General features: G+C 41.1%; 1 protein-coding gene across 1 annotated transcript in view; it reads right to left on the bottom strand.

Moving 5' to 3' along the window:
• The window catches only part of LOC118090309 (ras-related protein Rab-10-like), a 33,850-nt gene extending 21,781 nt beyond the window's left edge, over positions 1 to 12,069 (bottom strand). Inside the window, exons 1-2 of the mRNA XM_035125907.2 lie at positions 11,767 to 12,069; positions 1,478 to 1,538 (exon numbers count right to left, since the gene is read on the bottom strand). Coding sequence (XP_034981798.1) covers positions 1,478 to 1,538; positions 11,767 to 11,908 — 203 coding nt within the window. The 5' untranslated portion in view covers positions 11,909 to 12,069. The remainder of the gene's footprint in view (positions 1 to 1,477; positions 1,539 to 11,766) is intronic.
• Positions 12,070 to 12,101: the final 32 nt, after the last annotated feature.

Genomic DNA, 12,101 nt, shown 5'->3' with positions numbered 1-12,101 from the left:
GGAATTGTAGTCCAAAACATCTGGAGGGCCGAAGTTTGGGGATGCCTGGATTAGATGACCCACAGGATCCCTCCCAACTCTACAATTCGATTATTCTGTTTTCTACATTTTACAGTGGTCTCAAATAGGCTGTGGAGTTATGAGTTCTATAGCACCAAACACATTTCTGGAAAAAGTATACAGTCGTACCTTGGATCCCGAACGCCCTGGAACTTGGACGTTTTGGCTCCCGAAAACCTGGAAGTGATTGTTCTGGTTTGCGAACGTTCTTTTGGAAGCTGAACGTTCAACAGAGCTTCCACGGCTTCTGATTGGCTGCTGGAGCTGACTGCAGCCAATCAGAAGCCGTGATTTGGTTTTGGAAGTTGAACGTACTTCTGGAACGGATTTTGTTCGACTGTACTGTACTAGGTTCAGATTGGTTGAGGTTTGGCCAGCTATGTGTGACTCAGTTACAATGGCAAAATCATACAGGAAACAAGATGTAACTGGTTTTCTTAGTTATACACAATGTTGCAAACAGGCAGTATTGCAAAGTACAGTATAAGCTTTGCTTATAGTCACATTAGCACAAACTACTCTGTCTGCCAGTTGCTGCTAGGTGGATTTGTAAAATTGGGATGTCAGGAATCTCTCAGAATTCACATAGGCTTTGCATTCAAAGGCTGCCCAATCTCACAACCTACACCTCCCTCCCTCCCTCTCCGCCTCTCTCTCTCACACACAGTATGTTAGTAGATTGACAACAGCAAAAACATTGTCTGGTCTTTTATTATACAGTGGTACCTCGGTTTACGAACTTAATCCGTTCTGGAAGTCCGTTCTTAAACCGAAACTGTTCTTAAACCGAGGCACGCTTTCCCTAATGAGGCCTCCCGCCGCCGGTGCCCTCCCACCATTCAGATTCTGTTCTTAGACCGAAGTAAAGTTTGCAAACTGGGACACTACTTCCGGTTTTGCAGAGTTCATAAACTGAATCGTTCTTAAACAGGGCTGTTCTTAAACCGAGGTAACACTGTATTGGGTTCTGTAAATAGAGTAGTTACAAACCTTTTCAACATGAACCCAAGCAGCTGTATGGCCATTATCCATTCACACACATTTCTATAGCAGGTATGGTAAACTTGTGGTCTCTCATATGTTCCAATCCCATCATCGTCAGCCAACATACCCAATGAACAGGGAAGATGGGAGTTATAGTAAAACAACTGAAAAACCCCCAAGTTTTGTTCCCATGGAATGGTTTTGAAAGTAATAAAATATAAAATCTGTTTTTGTTACTGAACCCAAAGAAGAAAATTACTTGTACTGGAAAAAAAATGAATACACATCTTAGAATACCAAGAGCAGATTACTAATTTTGATATACTAATTATTCTAAAGTTTGGAATTTATCAGTTATTTATTATGTACACCAGTTAGAGATTTTTTTCTGAATGAATGATCTATACATTTTTCTAAATAAATAAAAACTCACCATATCTGTAGTTTCATTGCTGTATCATTTACTGAAATTGTTTTTACTTTGAAATCAATGCCTAAAAGAAACAAGGGGGGAACTATTATTGTATCTATAAATATGAAAGGAGAACAAATCACAAGGAATAATAGAAGTGTCAAAGGGTGTAAAAAAAATTCCATCAACTATATATCAGTTGGGACCTCACCAAAGTACTCAGTAAAAGGGAAATTCCCATAGCTGTGCTTCCTTATTAGAGTCTAGAAAGAACTCTTATCTCTCCCTATATGGAAGATACTTTGCAACCATCTGAAGCAAACTTCTGCAGAATTTAAAAGATTGTTCTGTATTCTTTTTTTAAAGTATTACTTAGTTCAAGCCTAAGGGTTGATGAAATCTCACTAAAGTATCAGTGTAAAAGAAGTATAAAAAACCTAATTTATTGGATTTATTTCATAAAATGAAAATCTAGAAGGATCATTACTTTAGCCAAATTCACTTATATGCCCACGTCTATAAACAACATTTAAGAGTGGGAAATTTCTCTTTTCACATAGAGCTTGCAATACAATTTTATGTCTGTATACCTTCTGTACAATAACTGGAAAGGGACATGATATGTAGTCGAGCACAGGAAGGTCACTTTCAAAACACTGAGCTGGAAATGCTTAAAAATAATAACTCAGCTGGGGATTTCCAGTCCAACATGAAAACATTTTATATTTGACATAAATTTTAATAATAAATTGACATGAACATTTTATTTATAAAAAGAGAACTAGAGAGTGCTGAATCAGATGAAAATTTAATCTAAATTAAAATAAGGCATATTGACTTCTTAAATCAACTTTACATTTATTGACCTAAAAGGTCAATGAATGTTAGTGAAAAGCAGAAGTCAATAAGTATTGCATGCATGAGTTATTCATAGCTTTATATAAAATTTCAAACAAATTTCACAAATGGACAAGGCTGTGGGGAGGGGGATGAGAAATGCAGGGCCAAAGTCTACCGCATGGCTGATAAAATTAAGCCATAGCATTATATGACCATCATAACAAAAGTAGGCTTGATTACTAGCCAGACAAATGCTGTTTGATCATATTGTTTTTGCCTGCATTTTCATCCTAGCTTCTTCAAAGTGTCACAAGCATGGGACACAACAATCCAAACCCAATTCTAATAAATCTCTTCAGGATTTTATAATCATTCATTGTATCAGGAACACACTGTTGATGCAATTGGTTCTCAGCTGAAGCGGGTGCCCAGTACACTAAAGGTTTCTGTGAAAGTCAGAATTTTCAGGTTGTGCTATCTGTTAGGTATAAGTGGGCCTACAACAAATCTGTCTTACAGATTGAAGAAAGGGAGGAAAAAACAACTTTCTTGAGTAACACTGGAACTTCCCCAAATAAGACAGACAGAGAGGTCAAAAGCTGACGAAGGGAATGCAGAAGTCTCTTGCTTGATCCCACTGGTTGATATGTTCCGGTAGCACAAAAGAAATGAAGCGCTGGAGGGTGTCAGAACATCTCTGTCTGCAGAAAGCTTACAAATCTTCAGTGGCAGACCACTGAATGGGCTGGGCTGCAGGTTGTCAGGCTCCACAAACGAGGTGGATGGGTGAGCTGGCTGTCAATCTACTTGAGCCAGAATTAGGTGACTGTTCCAAAGCAGCCAGGAGTCAAGGTGCCAAGCAGGAGCTGAGAGGGCCAGAGGCAAGTGTATATAGTCAAGATGAGGCAGGGATCAAATCCAATGGAATAATTGTGGAAAGAGAACAGAAACCAAGGCAATGTCCTCAGTGAGATGTACTGAGGAGCAAGTCTTGAGGCAAGGGTTTACTAGATCCTAGTGGGCACTGATTTGCCCTTGGAATCAGCTGAGCACTCAGTCACCTGGTACTGAAGCCCAGATGGCACCTTCAATGTGCTGAGCTCCATCAACCAGGCTTTCAGCAGAAACAGAGTGCTGGTGGTGCATGGGAGGCCTGGAATCTGGGAGCCCTAGTTTGAGAGACACACATCCTCCTCTTTGTGTTTTATACAAAGACTAGGCAGCTGAGGGCTTACCAACACTGAAGAAGACCTTGGGATTTTAACTCTAAAATCAATAAGCAACATGCACATAGAAATACAATGCGTAGTTTTGCAATCTCTCAGTAGTAAACTATTGGCTACCCTGATAGATACCGATTGTTTATCAAACCCATGTCAATCTTAAGAAAGGACTCATTTGGATACAAAAAAGAAAGAGAAAAGGTGAAATCATCTGACAACTGTAGACAAACAAAACCAGTTTAACATTTTGCAGCAATGCAAATGGAAAGAATATTCTCTTTAGTCCTTTATTAAGACATATGAAGCAGAAAACAAGTCGAAGTAAAACTACTTTGAATTCTATGATGAAGTGAAATGAACAATATTTATTTGAACATTTTAATATTTTAACAAGAGGTCAAATAAAAGAGTCTTACTTTTACTTAGACAGCCAAGTCATAAGGAGTTTTCTTTTGGATCTGTTCCCACTACCTTAAAAGTTTTGCTTCCGAAGCATTCTGAGATCTCTGTGAGTAACTTGTACACAGTATCTGAAAGCACTACAATGAAATCCACTGCAAGGAAATATGTCATGGAACTATTTCAAAACTTATTTGGTTAGGCATCTCCATGTTCACTTGGACATGCAAATCTTTCCCCCCCATAAACTTTTCCCCTGGTGTTCAATGAGGTGCCATTGTTTAAACAAAAACAGTTATTCTTTATAGTCTGCTATTCTCAATGTGATGAGTCTGCCTTATGATCCGTATAAGTTTAATTAGAAAACTATAGCTGCTTATAATTCACAAAAACTGCATAATTGAAGAGGAAGAAGGGCAACCATCCCTGAGAGTTTAAGTGCTGAATAAAGTGCTTTCAATGAAAATTTACTGTGAATGCATTTTTTATTTTTTAAGAAAAGCAAATCTTGAACAACTAAATGCTACTATCCACAGTTGCAACCCTCCCAATATCGCCATCAAACTACCAACTTGCAACTATAATTCTGGGATTGTGAGCAGGACCTGAAATGTCCCAACTATGAGGGAAAAAAGCATTGCAAGTACTGAGAAATGACATTTTGCCATATTGTACCTTCATCACTCTGTAGTCCTTTGCACCAGGGCAAAAGAGAGGGGGCTCTTTTTTCACCCAGATCAACGACTTCCCAACTACACACTGGGAGTGGGAGGGGGACATGGGAATAGGAACTGGGAGTGAAAAAAACTGGAAATATGTGCTTTTTAGATAACTGATCTGCCTTCTTCCAAAGATACACCTTTTGAGTTAGATCTCAGCTGTTGTTATGAATATTGGTTGTATTCACAAAGGTTTCACAATTGCAACATGCCCCATTTGTCTGCAAGATACTGTAAGATTTATGCCTAGAGGAAATCAGAGTTTACCAACTAGGTGCACAGAATTCCTCTTTAGTCTTGAAATTCTCCTAGTATGCATATATTTTGACTCTTGCCTGTTCATCTGGGGGAGGTAGCAATCGCACTGGGCAACTGGCAGTGGCAACTGGCAGCCATTATAGCTATACCCAGTATTTCCCAGCAAGCAAAACATAATAGCCAGCTAAGGCTACAAGAAGTTGTGGCCATTACTTTTATCCATATGGAGATAGGGAATTAAATGCACTAGCCATAGACTCAACCATGCTTCCTCAATAAAGGAATCACAGCTTGGGTTCCAACCAGGTTTTTTTTAAAAAAAACTCTGTCATTCTCCCCTTCCTGGCAGAAAGGGGGGTGAAAATTCAGCAAGTGCATTATACTTTTAAAATCACAGATAGCATCACATGGGACGACCCTGCACTAACACTGATCCTGACACCATGCTGATGCGAGCACAGCAATCACATCAGCAAGTGTTCCAGTCTATAGTGTAGATTCTGCAGTTTGGTTGTGCATTGCTATGTAACTGACATACAACAGATGTACGTGATGCAGATTGCTTTTACATTGGCTACACGGCAATGCACAAGCAATCTGCAGATTTTCACCCGCGCACACCCAGTCTTAGCTGTGCCTTAGCTGGAAAACAATTTGCAAAAGAGGATTTTAAAGCTAGTCACATAATAGGGCTTTTAAACATCAAGCCTAGCTGAAAAGCCTTGCTCAGTCCAAGGCATGCACAAAGCTGCTGTATCTAAAACCTTAAAGAATTAGCTTTGGTTGATATTGCAATATGATTACTTTAGAGTACGAAATATTCTGATTTTTATCTACTATAACATTGAAATGCTTGCTTGGTTATAACCGTTCCAGTCGTGTTTAATGAAAATGTTGCTTGTTTGTGCCCCTTCATTTCAAATCCAAATGAACTCATTTTATTATATTATACAGTATCTTAGAAACAATCTCTTGAACACGCTCCAGCAAAACCAGGAAAAAAGGTAGGACTGGGCAAATGAGAAGAATGGAGCCATGCAAAGTAGAGGGGTAGAATCGACTCAGTAGTCTAGGATAGCCTTCCCCTGCCACAACTGTGCTGGCTGGGGCTGATGGGAGCTGTATTCCAAAATATCTAGAGGGCACCAGGTTGGGAAAGGCTCCTGTAGGATTACTTCCACCTCTTGCTCAATTCCAGGTCCATCCTTCCCCTGGCCTGTTATTCTAGTAGCCATGCTGACAGAAGGTGATAGTCTCCATCACTCAGAATGACCTAGGTGAGACTGAGCTTCCATTCCCTGGTTGGACTGCATGGGTGGATATATTTTTCTTTCTCCGTAAGAATCCAGCAGAGCAGCTTCCACCACAGCATGTCAAGAGCAGCAGGGTGCTTCACAAGTAAAAGCAACATGAGCAGTGGTTAAGCTTGAGCAGAGAAAGAAAGAAGCATCAACAGGTGCTCATCTATCACGGACCTTTGGAGTGGCACTGCCTGCCTCCTTTTGGAAGTGGCACCGCCCTTACAGTGGTCCTGTGATTTACAGGTGCTCTTCCATTTACCCATCCAAATTGGCATTTCACTAGTATTAATGTGGAGCAAAGCTATGTTATTGGTACTCATCTTGGTAATGTGAAATTCGCTATGGATAAACATGACAGATATTTGGTTTTACAAGAATTCCTTCAGTAGTATCTTCTGACTTTTTGTTGTTGTAGATTTAAAACAAGGATAGGAAACCTCTGGCCTTCAGGATGTTGTTGGACTACAGCTCCCATCATCCATAATCATTGGTCATGCTGGCTGATGGGAGTTACAGTCCAACACCCAGAGGGCCACAGGTTCTCCACTCCTGATTTTAAAGGTACTTTTCATCATCCTGCTTCATTTGCTGCTTTCCCTTTTTATATTGTTTACTTGTGGACTAGTGTATCATGTGAACCAACATCCATGGATATCAGCCACAGAAACATTAATGGTCTCCGAAACTTCAGATTTTCCTCATGAGATGACTAGAGTTGCTGTGGCCAAGACTATATTTTGCTCATATAAAGAAATGCAAAGTAATGTGTCACAGCAGGAGGGAGAAACTCCCTGGCTTCGTCACCAGCCTGAGTCATCTCTGCCTCTTGGCCTCCCTCCTCTCTTGCTTTAGCTTTTGACTCTAATTCTGTACCGTAGAGTCTCCCTGCTCACTAAACCCTGTTACCTCTTCAGCTTCCGACATCTCGCCCTCCCAGTCTGCTCCCTCTTCTCCCTCTAACCACTCAGTGTCACCCCACCACCAATCCCTGGGCTCTGAGCCTTCTTCCCTTGGGGGTTCCCCAGCTGGTCTCTCCCACCATTCTTCTGTGTCTAGCCAGCCCATGACGTATGTTATCAAGTTTTCTTGAAAATATCTCATGACCAGATGTAATTTAGTTTTGTTCCTAAAGATGGAATTCTCATTTAATCACATTTTAGGACACCCATAGCATCACTTTGCTGCAGGAGTATTGTTTTATAGTTCTGGAAATCATGTTCTGCACTTCAAACTGAAAATTGGGTTGAAGACCTTTTAGACCTGTACATTAAAGAATGAATCATGTATTACAGGAAGAATAAATTTGAGAAATGTAATGCATTCTGGCAACCTTTTCTAGAATTGTTCTCTAATTGAGTGTTCATCTTCTGCTGAAGTCTCACAGTACTCAACATATATTCCCCCTTTCCCCTAATTTATTATTTTCCCAGTACATTAAAACTGTCTTTCTCAAAACCAACAGTTTCTGAGGAACATTGATTGGGCAAAGAAATCAGGAAGGCCCATAAATCAGGAGATTAAAAAAACCCCTGCCACCTTCAATTGCAGTATCTTCAATTGCAATATTGATGTTTCTGTTACTCTCCTATGAATAATCCTAAAATTAACAGAATGTTGATATGGTGTGGTAAATCAGGATCTGTGCACATGGGGGGAGAACTAGATACTGCTTCTTGGTATCTATAAGGAACCCCTAATATCCAATCTGGTCCCCCAGGAAAATGACACAAACGGAATGTGAATTCAAATAAGAAGATATACAAATCAACCCAGTTGGTCAATTTGCATGACGATTCTACATGCCAGATTGAACTGTGCTCATAGTGAAAGGATTGTTTGAACAGCAATGTTTGCTGCAAACCTTCCTAATATGGGTCAAGCAGCGGCATGTAGAATTTGTGATCTGTACTTGAGACAAATGCTTCAGATGACAGCTTGGTTGACAGAGGATGAGGCTCTTAATCTCAGGGTCGTGTGTTTGAGCCCCACATTGGGCAAAATATTCCTGCATTGCCGGGTGTTGGACTAAATGAGCCTTGCGGTCCCTTCCAACTCTACAATTCTATGATCCAATCATCTGGATAGTGGTGAAAAACCATGGCTGAAAAACACAGACCCAAAGTTGCTTGTCATTTTCTCTTGACTCAGCTGAGTTGTAGTTCCTCCCATTCTGAACCCAACATGAGAAGACTACCTCAGTCCATGCAGCAAAAAACCCATTTCATTCTCCATTATGAATTAGAACACCATTTGCTTCTGCGTTTCTTCACTGTGGTTACACAGAGTTGTTTAATAGCATTACAGTGGCATAGTCTGGTTTCAATACATGTCTTGTTCTTTCTCCCATCACAGAACTGACTGCCAATTCTTTCTGATTACCCTTTTTCACAGAGGATGGGCCTATTCGCTCTTCCCTTGCTCCCAGAGGAAGAGGACACTTTCCTTCTCAGAATCAATGGTCTGATGGCAGCTGCTTTAAACTGTAAACTTCCAGATGGGGTTGACTATAAAGAGCAGAGCTTTGTTAGCATATTTACACTAGATTGATGGAATCTAGCCTTAACTCATCTACCTCTCATAAAGATTCTGACATTTTTATTCAGTTTGACAAACCAAATGGAAATCAGTGGGACTCCAGGATGCCATAAGTACTACTCGGTATACAAGAGGATTTTCCGGTATAATTTTAATGTAAGTACCCGGTACCTGTTGCATTTATATATTCATATGCCACTTAAAAATAAGAGGGTAATGAGAGTGATTCCCAATTTCAAAAACACATTTACTGGTACCTTTTTAAAAAGTCATTACTACAACCCAGGACAGAATCAGTTGAACTTAATTTAGTTAATTCAATAATCTAAAGTATCACGAAATCTGTTGGATTGTAGCTAAAACCACCATCAATCTTAGCTGTGATTCCTGCATTGCAGGGGGTTGGACTTGATGACCCTTGTGGATCTCTTCCAACTCTACAATACTACACTTATCTGATTCTATTAAAATATACATTATGGCTGTAACAGTAAATACTTAGCCATGCTCAGTTGTAACCATGCTTAAAAGCATTTGTTCAGATACATCCATTGTTACTCTTTGTTTTCCCTTTCTCAGTTGTTGCTATCGAAATTTAGACAGTAAGGTCCTTCGGGGAAGGGACTTTGCTTATGGAAATCTGCAAAATGTCATTACACTGATGGCAGTGAATTATTATTAATAAGAAAGATGGATAAACAGTATATTAAGAAGATCACACCAGAAGGAAGGGAAACACTCCTTATGATTTGAAGGCCCCAGACTGCTGAGAGAAAACAAAACATGAACAGCAAGGGCAGCAATGGACATTGGCACGAGGAATGCGTTTTCCCAGCACACTGTGTATTACAAATTGTTGTCCACATTTCTAAAAGGAACATAAATAAATGTTTCTACCATTAGAAGTAGAACAACGGAAGGCAACATGCAATGGGTAATATTGCTTCCCTCCTTTCAAAGAGATTTCTCCACCAACCCAATGGGATTGGCTGTCTGAGGTCATCCTCACAGAAAGGCTTAAGGGAAGATGATAAGCTCTGGGAAGCTTCCACTGCAACCAGTCCTTTTAAAAATAATTCAAGTAGCTAAACATACACACACATTTTTTTTGTACGTGCCAATCACAACAATAATTCCCCCAATTAATCACAGAAACACAGTGCAAGCATTTCGGTCCTTGGTTTAATCTGATCTTGATTCTCCTGGGCAATGAAATGTCCACAGACATCAAAGCTGGACATGAGAGTTGAAAGGGTTAATTGCTCAGATAGTCCTCTTTGGGCACTATAGTTGTAAGAAGCAACACAGTACAGCTGGGGCTGCATGGGAGATCAGCACTGCCAAATGTGAAAGGAGCTTCCACTGAAAACACAAAAGTTCACTCTGCAGAAGTTCACTAATCATGCAAGAAGCCAGGAAGAACATAGTAGGCTGCCTTATGCAGAGTCAGACCATTGGTTCATCTAGCTTAGTATTTTTTCTACAGGTATGGCACCTTCCAGACGTTGTTGGTCTCCCATCAGCCCCAGCCAGCTTGACTAATGCTCAAGACTGATGGGAGCGGCAGTCCAGCAGCATTTGAAGGGCACCCTGTTGACTACCCTTGGTCTACCTATGCTGACTGGCAGTGGGTCTCCAGGATTTCAGACAAGATTTTCTCCTAGCTCTACCTAGATTTGCCAGTAATTGAACCAGGGACCTTCTGCTTCAAATGAAGATGTTCTACCAACCAGCTGCACTCCTTATGGGATGAACATTATGGCTAAACATTGCAACCTCAGTATATCTTAGAGAAATAAAACCTGAGGTTAGCTAGTTTTCTTTGTGGATTTTAAAATAATTCATTCAGTACCTTTGATCCCCACAGGTTACAGAGCACCCATGATCAATGGCTCCTTCCACCTATTCATGTAGAGAATGATGATAACCTCAGGCTATCCACAGGGTGGCCAAACTATACACAGAAGGAACAATGTTGGTGTAAATATCCCTGCACCACAACACATCGTTATTTGCAAAATTCTGCTTTTGGACAAACATGCCAACAAGAAAGCACAAAAAGTCCTCATGCAATAATGCCCTAATACGGATAACGCCAAATGTTATGTAAAGTACACACCATCACTATTTCACATGTACTATACACTTGTATATTCAGGGAGCTTGCAATCACATACTCATGTGGAATACATGTATATAGCAGATTCAAGTGTGACAGTGTACACCTCATGTACACTTTTAATCCATGAAGTGTGTCCTCTGTTGCTATACAATACATAATGTGGATTATTAGTGCACAAAAGTAGTGGAATGTAATGCTAAACTAATTACATTATAACTTCCCACAATGTTTAAAACACACACACACACACACACACTTCTACTAAGTCTAGTTTCTAGGGGCAATCTGAAAAGTAGTTACACTTCTCTAAAGGGCCCTGACTATTAAAACTGAAACAGGAAACACAGGAAAGCAAAGTTAAGCAGGGGAAATACTTGATTGCTTCACAGTATGATTCTGCATGCATTCACTTGGAAGTAGCTGCCAATGTGTTGAATGCTTACAGTAGATATGTATATGGGGGTTGTGCTCATGGGCATAGCCAGGATCTTTGTTAGGGGGCCAGGCTTTTGTTGGAGGGGCAGAACCCCCTGCCCCCCGTTACAGAAAAGGTGTGTTTTGAGGAGGGTCCATGAGTGCCAGACCTAAACTAGAGAAGCCACTGTAAATGCTAATAGCTGCAAAGTTTTACCACGCAGTGTTTTCAAGCTTCACAGAGATCTTCAGGCAGACTTGGAAGTCCCTGACATAACTCTGTGTGAGTTGGAAGACTGCACGCTACATTATAAATGAAACTACAACGCGACGACTGTGTGTGCGTGTGTGCCTTATTATAAGAGGGAATAAACTGATTTTCGAACCCACAGGCAGCGGGTGGGTAGCAGCCAGAACGGGTACGTGGAGCAGATAAGAAAGGAAAGCGGAGGCGGCGGGATAGTGAATGGCAGCTGCAAGCGGGAGAGCGGTTACTCACCGACGGTGGTGATATAGGAAATAGGCGGGGGCGGCTTGGCTGGGCAGAACTCGGTGTATCGCCTCAGGATCGAGCTCTTCCCCACGAAGGAGTCCCCGGCCATTACTATCTTGGCCTGCAGTACTTTCTCCGGCTGAGCCATGGCCCACGAACCAGAGCGGAGTGGTTGCAGCTGCTCCCGGGGCAGGACTGAACCGAAAGTTGCCAGTCGGGCGTCGCTCCTTCCCCCTCCGGACACGCGGCCAAAGGAGGGCCCGCCCTTCCTCCGCCGCCTTCCTCTCCGAAGCGTCGCCAACCCTCGGTTTATGCGAGAGAATGGAGCTGGGTTTTCCCCA

Source organism: Zootoca vivipara, chromosome 8 (assembly GCF_963506605.1).
Source record: "Zootoca vivipara chromosome 8, rZooViv1.1, whole genome shotgun sequence".
Taxonomy (NCBI): Eukaryota; Metazoa; Chordata; class Lepidosauria; order Squamata; family Lacertidae; genus Zootoca; species Zootoca vivipara.
The sequence above is the reverse complement of the archived record's forward strand: the minus strand, read 5'-3'. Positions and strand labels throughout refer to the sequence as shown.